Consider the following 21,303-nt stretch of genomic DNA (forward strand, 5'->3'; position numbering starts at 1 on the left):
TATTTAATATGACAGATATATGAATGTAAGCTGAAGAACTTAGAGAAAGTATTTAAAAAAATCCAGAAAGAAATAGTTTGAAAAATTAATCAATGACTCGATGATTTATTGTTTGCAGTCCCTCTTCAAAACACCATATTTTCATATTACATATGTATATAAACATAATCACATCTTTCTCAGTATTTTATCCTAGTAGTGTATATTCTTTATATGAAATATTTTTTATACATTTTTTTAAATGTGTTAAAGATAGCAACCAATAACCTTACCCTTTTTATAGCATAAGCTTTAAGTGTAAAATTAAGATTTATTAGCACAATATATAAGAATAACAATGTAAGAATATAATAAATATATATATATATATATAATAAATATATATATATATATATATAATAAATATATATATATATATAATAAATATATATATATATATATATATTTATATATATGTATATATTTATATATGTATATATTGTATATATATATAATTTTTTTACATTTGGACGATCTCGTGGCGCGGCTCTAGTTAATATCAACTTCGGATAAAAATTATGTACATTATGTTACACTTTAATTTCTCTTTTTTCTGCAAAGAAAACAACGTTGAACGATAGATAATGTACGCGAGATACAAAACAGCAATACATTTCTATTTAAGAAAAATTGGAATCAAACATATTGTAAATTTTTTCAACGTTAACGCGTTTCTCTTTTCAGAATATACATGTATAATGTGTGTGTATATATATATATATATATATATATATATATATATATATATATATATATATGTCTCTTCTCATATTCAATGATTTTCAAAGCACGCCACGAGGAACAACCCTTTATATAAGCCGATCATATCTAGTTTATTAACATGTTAAACTTAAAGTATCAAATCCTATTATTATGTGTCACTTGCTTAAAAGCTATAGATTATTCTAAATCACTAAAATCGAGTTATGAGAATATATACAATATAATCATCATATATTTTTGTTTTTCTGTCGCTACTGAAATAGTTATTATTATGTCGCGACTGGTAAATTGATCGGAAATTATTTGCGGTAACAATTGCAGGTCGTTTGTGCGATCATTCTTTCTTTTTCTTGAGAATATTTATAATATCTTTCTTATTCTCGCATTATTAGAAACAAAGTTTATTCTCGATCGTTCTTATTAATAACAAAGAAAACATATTAATATTATGCATATGTAATGTGTGCATAGAATTTTGTATGTCATACATACATAATATTAATAAATGCAATATATTAACAAAACGAAACGAGATAATATTGATTACGTTAATTCGTGTTGATTGTTGCTCACGAATCGAGATCGTTCTCAAACAGACTTTCGATTGTTACTGTTTTGAAAATCGTTGTGAGCTTTCATCATTATTATGTATTTGTGGAAGCAACGTGAAAATACAGAAAAGTGAAATCTAATAATAAATCTATAATAATCGATTAAGCATATTCTTTATTTTTTAAATTAAGAGACTATTGTGATTTCTCGAAAAAGGAAATTACACTTTTTGTAATAGCGACTAATAAATTAATAAGTTGCTTAGTCGCACAGTGTCAAAGTTTAACATAATAAAACTTAAAAATACTACACTCGCACTTTAACTTATCATCATTAGCGTTTAAATATCCTCTCCCTCTCTCTCTTCAGGAAATCTCAAAACATAATTTAATTTAAAATCAGCAAAATCTAATCCAATTGTTACGAGACAGGATATTGAAAACGAAATTTCACAAAATTCGTTTTGGATTATGTTGTCTTGTAACGGAGCGTTTCATTCGCAAGACGAAGGACGGGAAAATTTTAAAAGGTCAAATATTTTTTAAATATATAGAACAGGAGTATACATATATTACACCATTCAACGTGCCATTCATAATTCAGAAAAGAACTATAATCACTTATATAGTCAGCTTATTGAAATTATAGCGAGATTTATCCATTTTTTGCTCTTTATATTTACATATACTGAAAGAAAGAGCGATGGCTAAGCAAACGCGACAAGCGATTGTTAGTATAATTTCAATCGATATGTCAGTCGCGAGAGTATAGTAATAACTGTACAGAATTTTTATTTCTTGCATCTAATGATGCGTAATATAACAAGATGACGATGCGTAACTATCGTTTCGTACGAAAGATATTTTTAAATTTACATTACATGACGTATCGCACCGCCTATGTCAGATGTCGAATCGATAATTGCCTCTCGAACGGTGTATAACTTTTAATAGACAAATAAACTTTCCGTCTTGATCGTGACGGATTTTTTTTTTCAGATTCGAAGATGGAGGTTAAATTCGTTCTTTGGCAGTGACTTATGATTTGCTCGCCTCGTGAGGCTTCGTGAAGGAACCAAAATTCTGTCTGCTTTGAGGCTGCTGCTGCTTGTTGAGATCTCGCTGGTCGCTCAACGATGCGGAATTATTTCGTCGTCGGGGATGACACAGTCTACTAGAACCATAAGAGCCGGCCCTATCTCGAAACTGCGATGATGAACTCGTAAAGTCTAAATATGATCTTTGCATGTGGCTATCAGATTTCGTTTCATTTGGCAGTGTGTTGATGCTGCAATCGTCTGCTAGAGAATCTTCTCTAGCGCTTTCGGAAACACTTCTGTGACGTAATCTTGCAGCTTGGAGCATTTCATATATTCGGGGCTATAAGAAATAACACATTATATAAAGCTATTAAGCTATTAAAAATGCTTAAAACAATTAATAAGTATGTATAAAGCAAATGGAAACGTTTTGTCTGTAATAATACTCACTTCCACTACTCTGAAATCTTCGATACTCTTGAATTTGGATAAATATTCTTCCAATTTAGAATCTACACGAAGATTATCAGAGTTCTTATAATATTTCAAAAATGCCCAGAATTTCTCCAATCCATACAGTTGTCCTATTAAATAATTAATTTGTTAATATTAGTAGTATTAGTTATATTGCGATAGTTTAATATCAGAATACATATGTATAAAGTGGCCGAAAACGAAACAGACATATTTTTAGGATGAAATTAACCCCTTTTTTGGGGTTGAAATTAGGTGAACGAAAATAGCCAATTAATATGTCCCCCCTTGACAACAAAGTTGACCTGTCCAAGCGTTTCTTGACCAAATAGTTAAATGCCAAAAAATATGTCTGTTACGTTTTCGGTGGGCCAGTCTGTATATGGATATGTATATCGGTGGAGTCTACAACAAGCTATTTTCTTGAATAGATATTGTAGCACTGTCAATATCAAACTCCACTTATTGGAGAAAAATATTCTAGTGGCGTTAATTAATGAAACATTTCCATTTTCTTTTGCACAAATTTACCGTTTAACTATCATATAATTTCATAGCTAAACAACCTATTTTGTGCTAATATAATAGAAATGTATATAAATAAAATCTTGACTTACCACTTTCGTAATCGTATATCGTTTCTATTTCGAAATCTTTATACAATACATGTTTAAACTTCTTTTCCAAGCCATAGCTATAAAATCTGAAAAGACATTCCACTCCATATCGGTATCCTTCGCAGGCATCCTCTTTGGCTATAGTCCTGAATTCTTCATACATAGTACGATTAAAATTTTCTCGCAAAAAGAACGACCAGAAACGGAAGAGAGTGTTCATTTCTTGTGATTGTCCAATACCTAATCGTTTGCGTTCTGAAAAAAAAAAAAAAAAAAAAAAAATGGTCCATGAATAAAAAGAGAGTTTGATTAAACGTTAACGTACGATTTGTTTAAATGACACTCAGATAAAAGCATTTCCGCATATAGATATTTTTCTCAGTCGGGAAAAGAAGACATAAAGAAGATTCATCATTTTATATACAATTATTTAAACTGGTAACTTGAAAAAAATCTCGTAATTGCTAATAATAATAATACCTTTCAGACAGCGTGAACGATATTTGTGATACGCTTGTTGAGTAAATCCGTTATCTTTCAACAAAGCGTGACTCGGATGCTCGCTTATAGTAACAACACTTCCATAACTACTTGCAAGATAGCCTTCGTTAGGACTTGTCCCTGCACTACTCCTGAAATAATAAATTAAAAAAACATACCTAAAGTGTACATGCAAAGTGAAATCAAATTTTCATTTTTCTATTGATTATTTTTATTCAGATATAAATCTTTCTACAAGGCAACTTCTTCAGTCGGGAAAAGAAGACATATAGATGATTTTCATCATGTTATACACATACACAAATCATATATGTATATTTCTCATTTATACAAAATAAAAAATATCAATAACAGGAAAACTAATGCGAATTAATAAGAACCAGTCAAAATGATTAAAAACAGAAATATTGTAATTAGAGATATTTATAATGACGTCTATATAATTTATTTTAAAAAATCATATTTTTAAAAATTTTTTTATTTACAAGCTACGTTTGTTTGTCATTGAAAACTAATAATGATACAATTATCTTTTTGGAAATCTACTCTTTACATGTCTCTATTATATGTTCCAACATTTTCTATATACATAATAAACATTTGTCTATTCCGAGGATTTAGAAAAAATATGTAAAATTTGTATTTTAGTTTGAGTCATAGATTTTCTTCAATAGATAAATATACTGTACATACCCTACGGAATGTGTTCGGGGATGCTCTCGAACATCCATAATCCAGCCAACATGATGTTCTACTGGAGGATTATTGCTGTGACGAGTTTTCCGTTTTCGTGGTGTCGTCGGATCAACAGATGCTTCTTTTACAACGGCGAAGAAACGAGATGCGGCTCTTCGTCCTTCTCTCGTCTGTGGTTTCTCATTCCAATGACTCTTTTCCGATCTATGATCTTTCCTCTCCTGACTTATACTTGGAATCTATCAAACGTAAACAGTATACAATATTTTATAATATTTGTTTAACAGTATAATTTTTTACACTGTCTTTATAGAGTATTTACAATCTGTCAACAGGTGACAATAAGTAAGTTTTAACAGTATATAATTTTATAATATTTGTTTTGAGATGAACTTTTTTTTCAAAGTTTGAAATACCTGTAACGAAGAAGCTGATTGCGGAATTTCTAAATCTTCTATACAGGAAGGAGGTGGCGGTGGAACTTCCGGATTCGCTTTTTTCGGAACTTTTGGTGCCATCTTTTCGAAATCTTCTTGACTAATCATATTAATCGTTTTATAGCTCCCAATGGACGAAGATGAGCCATACTGTGTGTTAACATCAACTTAATAATACTCCAGATTTGTTTTTTATTGTACTTTAAATTTATATATAAATTTAGTCTTTCTTTTAAAGGCAGAGAGACTAAAATTATAATCTTACCCTTTGATTATTTTGCCTCCATAATTCATCCTCATAACAATATAATCCATCGTTAATAGACTGCTCCAATTCTTGAGTTATTTTAACTCTTGTAATCCAATCTCCTGTTCTATCGTAGCCTTCATGCTTTGGGATTCTAGATGATGGAGGATTAGTTTGTGTAACGATAAGGATTTTATTAACATCTCTATCTGATAATTCATAATCCTCATCATCTTCGGACCTGCATCCAAAATATAAAAGTATAGAAGATATCGGTAAAAAAAATCCACAATAAATGTAAAAGATTTTGGTTAGTCTCTCTTTAACTGTCTCTTTCTTCGTAATACAATAACAAAAATTTAAAAACTCGGAAAATTAAAAAATATTTTGATAAATATTGACATTAACTTACATTTCACGAATCACTTTTCTTATGACATATATTATAGAAAGTGCATTTCAAGTAATATATACTTTGAATTATGTGTGGTATTATATTTTTATAATGATATTATAATTATATTTTTTTTATTCCTGAGATATGACTTTAAAATATCAAAATTTTCGTACTTACTTATATCATCTTTTCGTTTACAATGTTTACATATATTCTATTTTTTTGTTTATATTTGCTCGATATTATGTCAATACGCTTCAGGAATATTGTTTAATTTTGCTGAGAATTTTTCTTATTTTACCAAAATATTTTATTAAGTATTTATTAAAAATTATAAATAAATATTTAAATAAACGTGTAAGCGGAAGAGGGGCGTAACCCCTCTCCCAAAAAAATGTCTACAACCCAAATCTAACTTTAATTTAAAATCAGAAATAGGTCAGATTAGTTTTTTTAGAGTGGGGGTGCAAAGGGAGGGGTAAAACCTTTACGCATTTACTTTACAATAAAGTAAAATTATAAAATACATGGTTCGGAACTTTTAACACAAAAGGAAATTTGAAATAAATATATTCGATATACTTGCATATTTTAATTTCTAAAATGATAAATATTTAATATTATTATTATATAAATAAATGATGAATATTTTTTGAAAGTTATTAATAATCATGATTTTGAAAACATATATTAAGTTTTTATATATGTTTGGGAATATAAATCTTTTCTAAAAATTTTATTTATAATTTTCAAAGTTGTATATGTATATTAAGAACAAAAAAAGGAGCGCCACATAATTCAAAGAGTATTACTTAAGAATGTACTTTCTATATGTATCAACAAGAAAATGATCCATGAGGTATAAGTTAATTTGTCAACATTTATCGATATTCCTATACTTTCAAATTCCTAATTTTGAGTTTGTCACAAATTAATAAAAATACACAAATTTATTTTTTTTTTAAGATTTGTATAAAGTATCAAATATCTTGGCGATATTTTCGCGAAAGAATCATATATTGCTAATATTGATAATACTAATTTTATTATCAACTCACCATTCCGAAAAGGCATTATGTCGACCAGTTGGAGGTGGTGAATCGAGTTCCTCGTCAAATTGGAAATTTAATTCTTCTCGTGTTTTGTTTCTGGTATTTTCAAATTTCTCTTTCTCCTCAGATCTATCTTTGTGTGGTTTAATGACTGGTTTAACTCTTCTTCTCACCTATGAATTATTTGTTTCTATATAATTTTCCTTTTAAAACCCAAACTTTCTAAATATAATTTTAGTTATAGTAAACAAATTTATTTATAGTAAATATTTATACAATGAAGACAATTACCTCTTTCCAAGCACTGTCGCTTGACGTATCTAATTCTCCGTTCATTCGTTCTGGCAAGCTGTCCGAAGTGGAAGAATCTGCCATGGCTGGCAATGTATCGTCTATCTTAATAGGAGAATTATTATTAAGAGAAAAGTGCGGCATTGCTGTACTATTTGTCAATTCATAAATTCCTTCTTTTATCTTTTCAAATTGAATTTCGTTCTTTGTTTCGTTGCTTTCATCGATAGCAGTAAATCCATTAGTCTTTTCCGTCAAGTCCATTGGTACAAACTCTGGTACATCAGGATTTAGAATCTCATTTGCCATTGGAACGGAATAGTAGGATTCAAAAACACGAGGAACTGCGGGAATAGGTATCGCGAGTAAAGGCTTTGCAGCAGGACAAAATGTAGGTTCAGAAGTAGGATGTATTACTTCGTTTTCAGATGAGATAGATTCTTCTGAAAGATTCGAGATGACCACATTGCTGGCTAAATCTGAGATAGGCCATTTTGAAGGATCTAACTTTGTTCTAATCTGAAAAGTAAAATGTTAAATTATTTGAAAAATATCCATTATGCGCAGATAGAAAAAACATTTGAATAATTATAAATTATATGTAAAGAGGTCTACTGTCAAACTCCATTCATTGAACTTGAAACAAGTTCTAATGGTGTTAGCGAATCCTCTTCTATTTGTTCTAGCACAAATTTAGTTTCCAACGTACATATGTATGTTAGAATTTTTTTAAATATGTGTGCCATATGTATATTTAATTTTGTAAAATATATGCTATTTTATTAATTTGAAACATTGTTTGCAATACCTTGTATCCATCTTCAAACTCTAGCACTTCCAATTTGTCAGATTCCATAACTGCATTTATCACCAAATCTATATCCATTGTTAAATTTTGTACACGTTGAAAAGATGCAATCAAAGTGAGAGGCAAAAATCCTTCAGCATTCATTTTACGACGAAGAAAGAAGTCCTTCACAAGATTTTCTTCACAGAAATAATACTCTCTGCAAGAAAATGCAAGATTGATATGAAAAGTTACACATAAATTGTAAAAAAATACAAAAAATCTAAAGAACTTACATTTGTTGTCGTATACATTCTTTTAGCGTAAGGATATCTACGTAATTAGCACTATTAAAATAACAAGTCCCCATATAAGGTATCATATATCCAGTGTCTGAACGTTCGTATTTAGGGGTCTGAAAAAAGAAAAAAAAAAAAAAAAAAACATGATATTTCATGAAAAAGCATGCGATACGAATATATACAAAATTTTGAAAATTTTCAGCTCTACTGTCAATTACAATCAGAATATCGTCAGATAGATTCCCACTTATATTATAACATCATCATTATTATTATAGAGATAATAATTCAAGCTATAATATCAGCTAGTAGTTACCTGTACATAGTCCGTTGTAGCATAATTAGTATATTCATGATCCTGTCGATGTCTAAAACCAGTACGGCCACGCCCGCCTCGTCCTCTACCTCTATAACTTCTTCCAGCACGTCCTCGTTGATTATATCCCGATGATTTATCGTAATCTCTTTCGCGCCAGGACTCGCCATCATTTGCTATTTTTATTACGACATTACAATTATTATTCATATCAATTTGTTTTTATTATAGCAATTATGCAGTGATTATTATATGTAATATTATTATATAAAGAAAATAATTTTACCTTCGCCATTTCTTTCTCTGTGATTCTGAAATCTCGGCGATCGCATAGTCCCACGATTTTGTGCTAGGTCTATCTCCAGTGGAACCCATTTTTGTTTATTCGCTATAAAAACGCGATATTATCAGAATAAAAAGGGCATTAGATAGGCGTCAGGAATATTTTTTGGTTTAAATTTTAAATCGGAGCAATCACTTTGATGAAAACAAAGTTTTTGTCAAAATAGGTACAAGGTACACACAAATCAATCTTCTTACCTTTCTTTTTCTTTTCGCCATTGTCTGTATGCTCATCGCTATCATCTTGACAATGGTTCTGCTCCTTATTTTCTTTGCCTTTACTTTCTATAGTGTTATTTGCTTTAAGATTACTAGATTCATCATTGACCACACCATTTTGCTTCGAAGGAGAGTTGCTGCTTATGGCTGCTTTTCTCTAAATCACATAAAAAATTGTATAAATTTTCATAAAAAATGTAGTATAATTGCAAATTAAAAAAAAGAAAAGAGAGAATATTCGCTCAAAGAGCAAATATGTAGAAATGCTGAACATTTCTCGGACGTAAAATTTCTCGTCTGAAATGACATAACATTCGACATTTCTCTAGCAAAATTTCTACACTCACAGATTTATTAATAAATCATGCAAGCTCTAGGTTTTGCGTATCAGATTATATGTCATAATAAATATTGCTTATAATAGTTGGAATAAATGAAATGTAAATATACTGCCCTGATGATTATTATTAAAACAGCAACTCACTGCATTTAAAATAAAAATTAGTCGCATTTATTTAAAGATAATTGGTTTTAACGAAAGAATCGATCGTAAATACGTACCTCTACTTGCGGTCCTAAGGTGGGCCAGTCTCCAATGTTTGTAAAATCACTTGCCTGTTGCATAAAATGTTATTATTAACACCGTATAAAATAATAATAGAAACGACACTTACATTTCCAATTGATATATAAGTACATGCACACACATATACACCTATAATTAAGTTTCTAAATATTATAATACACTAGTGATATAAGTAATAACAGATATGCAACTGTCGTTGTGCAATTTTTTTAATTTTCTATGTTTTTAAACAAGAAATATACATACATGCAAGTATATTTTTTATATCAATAATATGAGTTTCTTTTAATTCAAATTAACATTCAATACTTTGCAGTATTATCTTAATTTTTATAAACTTTGGAAATTATTATATTAATATAGATAGATATCTATTTCATTGTTCTATAGTTTTACAGAAGTATTAGTTGTATTTATTACACATTATAAAAGTGACATCTAAATTAATATAACAAAAAAATTAAGAAAAATTATCTTTTAAGGTAAATTACCTTTCATTATAAAGTCATGCACGTAAACTATAAAATTTATGTATCAAACTAAATATGCACATGTCTGCATACAGATTGAAAAGAAGATAAAAATATCACATACGTTTTGATTAAATCTTCTTCTATCTCTAGGAGCTCTGACAATTGTGGGTTGAGCACTATCTTCGACACCATTTTCTGCACAGAAAAAGAAAAACACATATAATTTTATATTTACATATAAGCTTATTATAAACGCAAAAAGTTGTGCATCCTTCAATTTTGTCACAGTTTAATGAAAAGAAGAAAAGAAAACTATACCAGAATTATACAAAGCAGTTGTATGTATCTTTTTATATAAAAATATGAATACAGAAGATATAATAATAATATGTGTGTTTTCAAAGATTAAGGTCTTTCTAAAAGTAAAGAATTATATATATTAACATAAAAAAATGTAAAAGACATAATAAATTGTAACGAATCAGCTACGATTGTAATAAAAAAAAACTTGTATAAAAATTCTCAGAACTGCGCGACGGATATTTTTTACATTAATTCTCTCTCTCTCTCTCTCTCTCTCTGTCTCCAAATAATTATATCCATATCAGCCTCTTTATAACCTGTTCCAAACCGCGTGACCTTGATTATCTTTATCGCACATATGTGCGTGTTTCTTGAATATCTTTATCTTTAACAACCGATATCAAATGAGAGAAGAAAAATGGAGCAGATATAGCCAAACAAGAAAATCTAACATCAAAATTCATTTTTTAATTTATTGCTTATTAAATGTATTATTTAAATAAATTATCTCTCTCTTTCTTTTTTGTGAAGAAATTATTTTTAAAACTCTCACAATTATCACCGCAAGTAAAACACTTGTAAGTTGCGAAATATTAATTTAAAGAGAGAATGTGTCTCGAGAAAACTATGTAATATATTCTTCATTATAATCAAAGTGTAATACAAGGTCATTAAAGTTAAAAATTAATATAGTATGTGAGAGTAATTCAGAAGCTATAAAAACTGGGTCTATACATACATATATATGTATATATATATATATATATATATATATATATATGTATCATTTAAAAAGCATATTATCGCAAATAATATCGAATCTGCATTTTGTACATTATAATATGATACAGTTCGTTTAAACGTACGTATCTGTGAAAAATGATTAGACATCATTTTATCCTTTCGCCTTGCACTTTCTTATCTACTCATGAACTTTTACAATCGATGTGCCCACAAACCGACACACTATGTGTCAACGCGCCTTCGATCTTCGCGTGACATCGTTAAAATTAGATATTGGTACTCGCATCATCGTGAGACGAGACTCACCCGGTCCGACGAGTCGTAGAGAGTAAAAGAGTTTAATTAACAAATGCGTAACTCTTTTTACATTCACTCGTAGTGTTAAACTTTTATTTTCACTTGTTGTTTAATTCAGACACGCATATACATTTATGCGTGTTTGCAAACACAACTATAGAGACTGTGTGTCATCAAAAATATCGATTATGATTGCGCAATTATTGCATCAGAATATATACTCCAATCTATAAAGTGATTCTGCAATCTTATTGAAACTGTCGCGCGAGAAATTCACAGCGAAGACGAAAAAAACATAAAATTTGTGGTTCGTGACGATGAAGGAACTGGAAACGTTTCTAACAATAGACGAAAATAGAATTACGAGAAACAAAAGAACACACGAATAAATTCGAACATTAATATTCTAGATTCAATATTCCAAAAGAATACAGATGTATAAATTAATGATAATCTCACAAACATTGTGGTATGTAATTCTACCTAATATTCTAGATTCTAATATTCTAATATTCTAGATTCAATATTCCAAAAGAATACAGATGTATAAATTAATGATAATCTCACAAACATTGTGGTATGTAATTAAACTAAAATTCTTATATATATTATAGTCTTGTATATATTTTATATTTTATCGTGTTATAATATTATTTTATTTGTTGTATATTTGTATATTATCATATAATTATATATTGTGAGTTTTATTATTGTCTTTACCGATCAATAACATTTCTATATAAAAGTTTGCCTCCTCAGTTCTGCTAAATTTAGAAGACTTGGAGCGACGAGCTGAAGGATCGAAAAGGGCTAAGTGAAACGTGAGCAGATTTCGTGATTTCAGTTCGAGTCGAATCGAATTATTTAATCCTGTCTCGATGCCAAGCAACTTCGGAGAACGTTGAAGCTGAATGTAATCATGGCGAATTGCCGCGAACTCACAATTGTCGGCGATCATGGACGTCTAAAACAATAAACAACGATCGAAACATGTTTTGAACATTTTCTTTCAATAATAATATGCACAAAATCGAAATATATCTTTTCATTAATAATCACTTCTTCATTCTGACATATTTGTGATTGCGTGCTAGAGAGACATGTGTAATACATTTTTGTCGATATACTTTCCCAGAAATTATGTTTATAATACATATTAGATCAGAATATCATAATATATAACACGAGGTATAATAACTTTATGTAAGCCTATCACGAATATATGTACATGGTCTCAACGTGACCGGAAGTTATAGGCAAGATTATCGGAGCAAGTTATTACAGTTATAGGCAAGATTTCTAAGCCATACATAAAAGTTGAAATGAATTCGTAAAATTTAATGATTTAGTTGAGTCAGAGATAGAAATATTTTCACAGCGAGATTGTAATAGGGTAAAAATGTTTGAATAGTCTATAAGCAACAAGAATATATCTATACAATTAAAATATACGAGTAAGAGTTGAGATAAATTAAATGAATAATGAATAATAGAGCTCAAATTATTTAGTCGGATCTGATCAAATTGTCGCTATCAATTTGAGTGTTGGCTGATCATCGCTGTCTTACATGAACATAATTAATGAAAAAGATGCCAATTGTATGCGCTGACTCACGCTGAAAAGCGTTGTTTTTCCTTTGGTTTATCTTCATTGCAGTCTTCTGTCGTCACGATAGATTCAATAATCCGATTCGTATCGCACGCAGGGAGCTGCAGTCTAATTAAATTATACTTTCAATTGCATCAGCATTAAGAGTACCGGTAGTATCGCACTCGGAAAAAAAATTAACTTTACAACTTCACGTACACTTGGATGTAATCGCAGTCGCAGCTGCAGATTGCAAAACGAGAATAGACTCTGTTGCAGATATCCAATTTCCCGATAAATAAAAAACACAAGTTATAAATCTCACCATGAATAATTGATTAAATAATGATATGCGACTAGAGACTCTTCATTACTCGATGAAATTGTAACGAAGCCATATGTAATCGTCCAATTTCGTCGAAATCCATCAAATTCGCGAATTCTTTGAACTCGATTTCGATATCGCATCTTGCAATAATCAACGCGACAAAGCGCGATCACGATGCTGAAGTCGTGTCGACAAGCCACTGACAATGAGAGAGCAGGTTGGTTTAAGAAGCGAATCAACGATTACGACGAACGACGATGAAGCTCTGATCGAGCTCTGATCGAGCTCTGATCGAGAACGTGAATACTTTCGACTAGTGTTGGAACGAATGTGCAGTCCGTTTCCGAATGTACTATTTAGATACCCACTGAGTTACTTAAATTACCTGAAGCTCGGGTCATCAATCATCGATCCTTGACAATGGTGTACAATTTGTCAGGCAAAAATTAAAATATTTATCGCATGCAAAAAATTCTGCATTTTCCGTTGGAAAAAAAAATATAAAAATAAACCTCACTAGCATTACACAATTATTATTAGGTAAATGAGTTACAGATCCGTTCCTCATATAGCAATTCTTCCGGCAGTTTAATCAATTAGTAAACATGACGTTGTTGAAAGACTATATATACCGGATTGTTTTCGGTCAATCGAAAGTTATTTCGTGCCATTAATTACCGAACATACTTATTCGCAATCATCGAAGATTTTTTATTTTCTTTTTTTTTTATCGATCATCGAAGTTGTGAATATCTCGAATTACTTTGAAAAATGTATATCGAAATGCAGATTTAATTGTGAGACCTGCTTCTTCCTCCGAATTCTGAGTCTAAGCTGCTTGTTTTAATAAAGGGATGTGAATGTCATAATGTATAATTATAAATGTCTCTTTCTTAACTCTTCTGTCGATGCATCATTTTTTATTTTTCCATCAATGTATGAATATCAACGTGTTTTTGGTATTTTGCCCTGTTATAATCACTTTATACCTGTTGGGCATCTAACTTCTTTCCCATTAAGAATGGGAAGAATAAGCCTTATATTTTCGAAGGTTTCCGAATACAAAGGTATTCTTAAAAAAAAATTTGAATGAAGGTATTTGTATTTTATTTTAGACTTCGGAGAAAAAAATGCCGACACATTTTTAATATTTAAAGTTGCTTTGCGTATCTATTCATTGATAAAAGGTTAAACAGGTAAAGAAAGATTTGTAAAAATGAAAGAACCGAGAATAATACATGAAAGAATTTGTACATTTTTTTCGACATTCTCTTGCGAGAATGTCATCGTCATTCGATGGTAATTTATTCATATAAAACGCAAAATAAGTATTAATAGCTGTGTTTCATTCTTTCGATGCAGTATTTCTCAAATAATCTTTTTTTTTACAGGAAATATATGTATAATTTTATCTTTTACATTTCATTCTTCTATTCTACTCTAATTAATTCAAATATTTTTAGGATCCCAGGACGGAAGATACGCGATGGGCGGAACATTTGTCGCCATATTGTGTGTATATGTATATATATATATGTATATTTCGGTGATGAAACTGAATTGGGAAACACTATCTTCTACCAGTTCGAAACATGCTTGTGTACATCGATCGAAAGATATTTATCGGACTTCGGTTCTACTAGCTCCTATTCGACCGTTCCGGAACAGGTTTCCATTCTCGCGACTCTCACTTTCTGCGACATATTTTAATGTGGACCGAACGCGGAGCCATTGGTCAATTGCAGTAAGACCAAGGCCCGCATTCTCGCTATAACTTTTATGGCTGAATGCGTCTGTCTGCTCGCTAAAATCTCATCTCATTGTATTTGATGTAATTTGATGTAATATGTTGTTCGTATTAGATGTATAAAACATTTTAAAAAAAGCAGATTAAATACAAATTAACAGACGGATGCAAGATGTTAAGAACAAGAACCAGCTTATTAAAGGCCATCGCACACGAATTTCCGTAACCGTAAGCATAAGACGTAACGTAAGAATTATTTTATGTCTAAAATATGTGTATATATTTATATATATTACATATTAATATTCTTTAAAATTATTAAATATCAAATCATACATAAATCAGATATATGTATACATATGTCATGCATGAACATAAATCGAGTAGAAGAATAGAGATGTGCCTTTTAGTAGCAATACTCATATATATATGGATACAATTCTTCGTACGTAAAAATTTCAACCGACTGAAATTCATGTTACGTGTTAAGATTATGGTTATTTCTGATCTTACGGAATAATTTAGATCAAAGCTAGTTTTTGATTGGTTCTCGAGCTTATGATTACGTCTTATGCTTACGTTTACGGAAATCCGTGTGCGATGGCCTTAACTCCTATCAATAAAAATGTACATTCGTCGTAGCACGTAATAATTTTGCGCGCAGAATTCAATCGAGCATGTCTATTGGCAAAAATATAAAAGAGTTTACGTATTAAAAAATATATATAAAAAGCATTGAGAAAATATGAAACTAAAAAATGCAGGTTTAAACCGTTTAAAGTTTCCACTCGTAGAAATGGATTCGATTTCTTTCCAACGAGAGTGAATGTCCGAGCACATGCAGACTATTAAGTAAGATGCGCGTTATAGTATACGGATGTTTCTCTAGTAACTGAATTGTGTGTTGTGTCGTAACATATTGCTACGTCGTTGAAAGAATGTCAATGTCGTTGCCCTCGTAACATTCTCCTACCCTCGTTCTATGTAATCGTAATAAACGAATCAATTTGCAATAGTCTCGCCCGCAGATTCGATGAATTTCGTGCCGGAAATCGCGCGTGAAATAAGCAGATCGACATGCATGTTAAATTGAAAATACAACACCGTTGTCGATAACAATACTGACGAAACAGTTTGTTAATATTTTCGCGCATATAAATGAATATATCGAAGAAAATTATTAAATTTTATAAAAACAAAATTAGACTAGAGTGTCTCAAAAAATAAGAAAAGAAAAGAAAAGAAAAAAGAAAAGAAAGCTCTTGCTTGGGAATAATCTTTTTTCCGTCATTTTGTCAAATTAAAAAGAATTATTAAATTAAAAGTATTAAGAAAATAAATTGCAGAAAAAGCAAATAATTTGTCATGATAAAAAAAAATTTGTTGATTTATTCCACGAAAAGCAAATCTAATCTTTTGATATGCAAATAAATTGACGAAGGCAACACGTCAATCACTCTATGCCAACATGGATATTCCGGTGCCACGTATATCTGAGACGTGTTGGCAATATGAAGATAAGACTGTGGTACAGTCAGACGTTTGCCATTTTTATTATCACGATTATCGAATACCTAAAGTAGCCGCGTTTCTACCACACAAACTTAAAATATTTGATTTCAATATTTAAAAGTCTACACTTACATAATTATTCAACATTTAGATGGCAATAACGAGAGACAATTTGCATATATTATAGTAATTAAAAGAAAAAACAGAATTTTTTATTATTTAATTATGCAATACGGCTAGACGATATTCCATAGGCAAGTGTAGGTATAACTTTCGAGTCTAAAATGTTTCTCCAATTAAAAAAATATTAGCAATCGATAAAAAGATATTCGATAGAGATATGGCGGTATATATAATATTTTATCTGAATCTCTTTTTTTTCACAGAAGAGCTTCTTTGCTACGTACTACATTTCTCTTTCCTCGATTTTTCAACGCTCGCACATTCGCGCGTTTCTATTTTCACGCCTCGCATTTCGTAATATATACATCACCCGATACAGCCCTCCCGTACAGTTTGTTGCGGAGATGCCTCCGTAATCTCTTATGACACATTTTTAAGTATTCACACACGTTCTTAGCAAAAAATGTGATAATAAATAAATTGAAATATTGTCTTTAACTTTATCTTATTTAATAATATAAAAACGTTTTAAACATTGTTTGTACATTTGCATCAGTGATTTTTTTTTTTATATTTATGCGATTAAAAATACTGAAAAACATTTTTGACATTAATTAATCCGATGCAAATCGTACTTTTTCCTCTTTCGAATTTAATATGGAATTTATGTTAAGAAATCTTTAAGAATTAATTATTACGAGATATTTATATAACAAAAATTATAATGTTATCGGAGAAGATAGTATTTATAATGACATTTTTTATAAAAAAAAAGACGTAGAGAGGGAGAGGGGAAAGAAAGTTACATTATATATGCAGATAATACAATCTATTTATAGATAATATTCCCTGAAATCTCGGATATTTCGACGCAGCTTCTCGAATTTCAACGAAACTGCTCAAGCACGAAGCAGCGTGCTAATAAAATAAGATACCTTTGCACACATGTGTACGTGACAAATTGATAATTATGTAATCGTTATCGGAAACAGTCTCGCACAGTAATATCTATCGGCAATTTTAGAGAAAAATGAGATAAAAGATTGCTTCGTAATCGAGACGAAATGACCGCGTGTAAAATTCGTAAAAAGCTTTACTTATCAGCATAATTAATATTTCTATAATTTTCAAATGACGCAAAATATTTTTTTGTAACAAGTATCGTAAAATAAATCGTTTAACAAATCAAGTATACAATTTGTACAACTCAAATTCAAATTTTATCTGTTGTCCCGTTAAACATCAAAAGCGAAAACATCAAAGAAACACCTTTTCTAAAAATGTTTGAAATTTCTTGAAATCTCCCGCAGAGAAAATTGTTAAGCCTTACAAATCGGAAGAATAGATGTATTAACAGGAAGTTTGTAAAGCCATTTGCTTTTACAGACAAAAGAATCTACTACCACTAACGACAATGGAATCGAAAAGACCATCTAGATCTAGGTGTATTCTGAAAAGATAATGTAATAATATAAAAAAAATTTAACGTATTATTTCGTATATAATTCTTATAAAGAATATAATGCTGTGCTCATTTTTTTCCCTGCTCTTAGAAACTAATGTGGATATTTCGAACAATATCTCCTCAAATATTGAATATTTGATTACTTTATTGTTAATTTCGTATCAATTTATTAGTGATTTCGGATAATAGAGAAAATGTCTGTATTATTATCTGTTATGAGTTCAGAATAGTTGCATATATAATTTTGGATAATTGGATATTTTTTTATGCATGACGTAGAAAATTTATTGTTAGTAAAAAAAAGGGGGGGGGAGGAAATATTTGTGAAACATGTTAACTTGGCCTAAAGTACAGACAAGTACATTAAAATTATATATATATATATATATATATATATATATATATATATATATATATATATATATATATAGCTGTTACTTGTCTCCTTCCTAGAGTATCAATGTATTATTCTCTTTTTTTCTCAAGAAACTTTTACCTGACTAACGGATTCAAAAGAGATTAAGAATGTTTGTCCAAGGAAAATTTTCCAGAACCTTTCGGAAAAGAAAATCGACATTTTACATAAATCTCTTTACCCCTATAGTACTTTATTCTTTATTTTTACATTTCGGAAGAAACAAATCAATTTATTTCACAGAAAAGAACAAATTTCCCGAAGAATAAGAAAAATGTGAGTTTGGTTTCCACATGTAACTCACGGAGATCGAGAATGATTGAAATGAAAACACAACTCACCGATCGTGTCCTGATGATGATGATGCTGCTGCTGCTGCTGCTGCTGCTGCTGCGGCTGCGGCTGCTGTGGCTGTGGCTGTGGCTGCGGCTGCTGTGGCTGCGGCTGTGGCTGTGGCTGCGGCTGTAAAACTCTTCGCTCTCTGTCGCTCTGTCTGTCGGCGCACGTGGACGTCGTCGCCGTGGGGACGACGTTGTTGGCGACGACGTTGTTGAGCGGAGAGGACGTATTGGCGACCGTCTGCGACGTCCTGTTCTTCGTCCAGGCGTTGACCGTAGGTAGGGGGGCCTCGACGTACTTGACCTGGGACGGCGGCCCCCCCGGAAATGCCTGCTGCGCTTCCGCCTCGACGCTCTGCTCGTCCCTGTGATGATGATGATGATGATGGGCCTCCTTCGGGCCTCCGTGTTCGGCGGATGTGGCGTTGCCATTGCGGTCCGCGCGCTCTCTGTGCGAGTTGTGCGACGACGAGCTGTGTCTCTCGTCGCTGCCGCGTCTGGCGACACCCCCGCCACCTACGCCAATGGGACCACGTGGTTGCTGCTGATGGCGGTTGTTGTGCTCGCGTAGCCGGTGACGCTCCCGGTGAGTTTCCCGGTGATGTTCGCGCAGCTTCTCCTTGCGGCGGGCGCCCTTGTTGGCGACCGTCTGGAACTCGCCGTCGTTGGCGACGTCGCCGTTGTTCAACTGACCGCTGCCCTGACGCGCGGCGTCGAAATGCTCGGACCTGTCGAGAGACCCGCCGCGGTTGCTGTCCTTCTCCGGGAAGCTGTCCGACGCCGGTTGAATCGTCCGCGTCGCTTGACATCGGGCGGGCATCCTTTGGCAGGACTTGTCCTTGATCATGCTTGGCATCAATCTCTCCACCATCGTCGTTCCTTGTTGTTGTTGCTGCTGCTGCTGCTGCTGTGTCTGCTGTTGCTGCGTCTGTTGCGAAACTGTCACTTGCTCGCCAATGTTTTCCTTATTGTTGCTCTTGAAGGAACCCGCCCGAGTCTGCGAGGAACTCGTTGTCAGAGTCAGGGCACTCTTGGGATTCAACACACTGGCGTAGGACTGGCAGGGCCCCGCCTCCTGCCGCTCGCCGTTGCTGCGAGCGCCACCTTGGTTGCTGGCTAGCTTGGCCGCCATCTTGCGGCGTACGCGCTGCCGAGGTACAAAAACACGAGGTTTTACGTGCACGAGGTCCCGTGCGCGTTTAACCCGATTCCTACGAGTTTATTCCACGTCGCTCTCGCGGTAGCCGAAGCGATCCGTCTGTTCGCCCCTCGAGGTCGGCGGCGACGATCCCGGCCGACGATGACTCGCGTACTCGGGCGCGATGGGCAAACTAACCTCGCACGCGTCCAAAGCACCTTACATGCCCCTCTCCATGCTGAGGGACTTGGTCACGCGCGCGCGACTGCTCTCCTCGACGAAGAGAACGCGACGGCGACGTCGATATCTCCGATGATTGATACCGCTTTGACGCGTCGTCGGAGTCTTTCTTTCTTTTTCTTTCTTTCTTTCTCTCTCTCTCTCTCTCTCTCTCTCTCCAAAGGGACGCGCGTGGTCCACGCGGTCGGCTCGAACAAAGCAGATGTAGTACTCGTATTTCTCGCGTGCACGTCCCGACGTAACACTCGGCGCGATTTTGACGTCGCGATATCGCGTGAAAATAGCGCACGAGATTTTTCGTACCTTGCGGCGGCTCGAGCGAACGCGCTGACTCGACGATTTTACGAGGCACAGGTTGGCCGGCGCGCGTGTCCTCTCGTGCTGCGCCGTTTCTTTCGAAGAACGAGTCGACGAGTCGCGAATCGCGAGATTATCCTCCAGCCAGGGGACGGTCGTCGAAAGATCGTCCGGGCTCCACGACACTCGCGCGAACGAAGCAACCCGGGGGTCCTCTGTATCTCCGGCCTTCCGTCTCGCCGTCTCGCGCCGACTGCACGTTGTCACGTTGCGTTTCGCGATGTAATTCGCGGCCGCGTCACACCTGATCGCGAACACTCGTCACGCTGGATCCTCGCGCGTCTACCAGTACCGGCGTGGCATCGCGTTACCGCGGATTACGTAAACACGGCGCATTTTCGGCAGAGCCCTTTCCGTAGAGAGAACGGTACGCGAGACCCGCGAGACACATGTGGCTGTGGCCAATGCTGGCGAGCGACCACGAGCGACTCACTCGGCTTCCGGTTTCGTCCGATCATGCGTACGACACGCCAGATGGCGAACGTAGTAGTTTCCGGCGATCCGCCAATCTTCAAATTCAAATATCTCCCACGGTCGCGTTCGAAAATCCGATAGTCGAGCCACTGACGAGGTACTATTAAGGTGCCTTTTCATGCTGACGCTCGACGCTCATTTTTA

At 33.3% G+C, this 21,303-nt stretch overlaps 1 protein-coding gene and 1 long non-coding RNA gene across 3 annotated transcripts; one reads left to right on the forward strand and one right to left on the reverse strand.

Annotated features, from left to right (window-relative positions):
- Nucleotides 1-1,470: 1,470 nt before the first annotated feature.
- Nucleotides 1,471-21,096, reverse strand: Larp (La related protein). Of its 2 annotated transcripts, XM_083037143.1 has the most exons (18): nt 18,954-19,530; nt 12,155-12,398; nt 10,212-10,285; nt 9,593-9,646; nt 9,011-9,188; nt 8,757-8,858; nt 8,471-8,646; nt 8,149-8,267; nt 7,874-8,072; nt 7,066-7,584; nt 6,781-6,947; nt 5,344-5,566; nt 5,058-5,228; nt 4,639-4,880; nt 3,925-4,076; nt 3,445-3,699; nt 2,804-2,937; nt 1,471-2,693 (listed from the first exon to the last, which is right to left on the reverse strand). In XM_083037143.1, the coding sequence occupies exons 1-18, from the start codon at nt 19,380-19,382 to the stop codon at nt 2,352-2,354; spliced, it is 3,780 nt and encodes a 1,259-aa protein (XP_082893269.1). In that variant the 5' UTR covers nt 19,383-19,530; the 3' UTR covers nt 1,471-2,351. The 2 variants fall into 2 exon arrangements, with proteins under 2 accessions (XP_082893269.1, XP_082893267.1); XM_083037141.1 differs by lacking the exon at nt 12,155-12,398 and having other exon boundaries at nt 18,954-21,096.
- On the forward strand, nt 11,235-12,331 carry LOC145935652 (uncharacterized). Its single transcript, XR_014425252.1, has 3 exons — nt 11,235-11,870; nt 11,953-12,011; nt 12,194-12,331. It is a non-coding gene; the product is annotated as an uncharacterized LOC145935652 (long non-coding RNA).
- Nucleotides 21,097-21,303: the final 207 nt, after the last annotated feature.

Source organism: Prenolepis imparis, unplaced genomic scaffold (genome assembly GCF_030444845.1).
Source record: "Prenolepis imparis isolate NDT839.2.m4 unplaced genomic scaffold, iyPreImpa1.0 SCAF_4, whole genome shotgun sequence".
Taxonomy (NCBI): domain Eukaryota; kingdom Metazoa; phylum Arthropoda; class Insecta; order Hymenoptera; family Formicidae; genus Prenolepis; species Prenolepis imparis.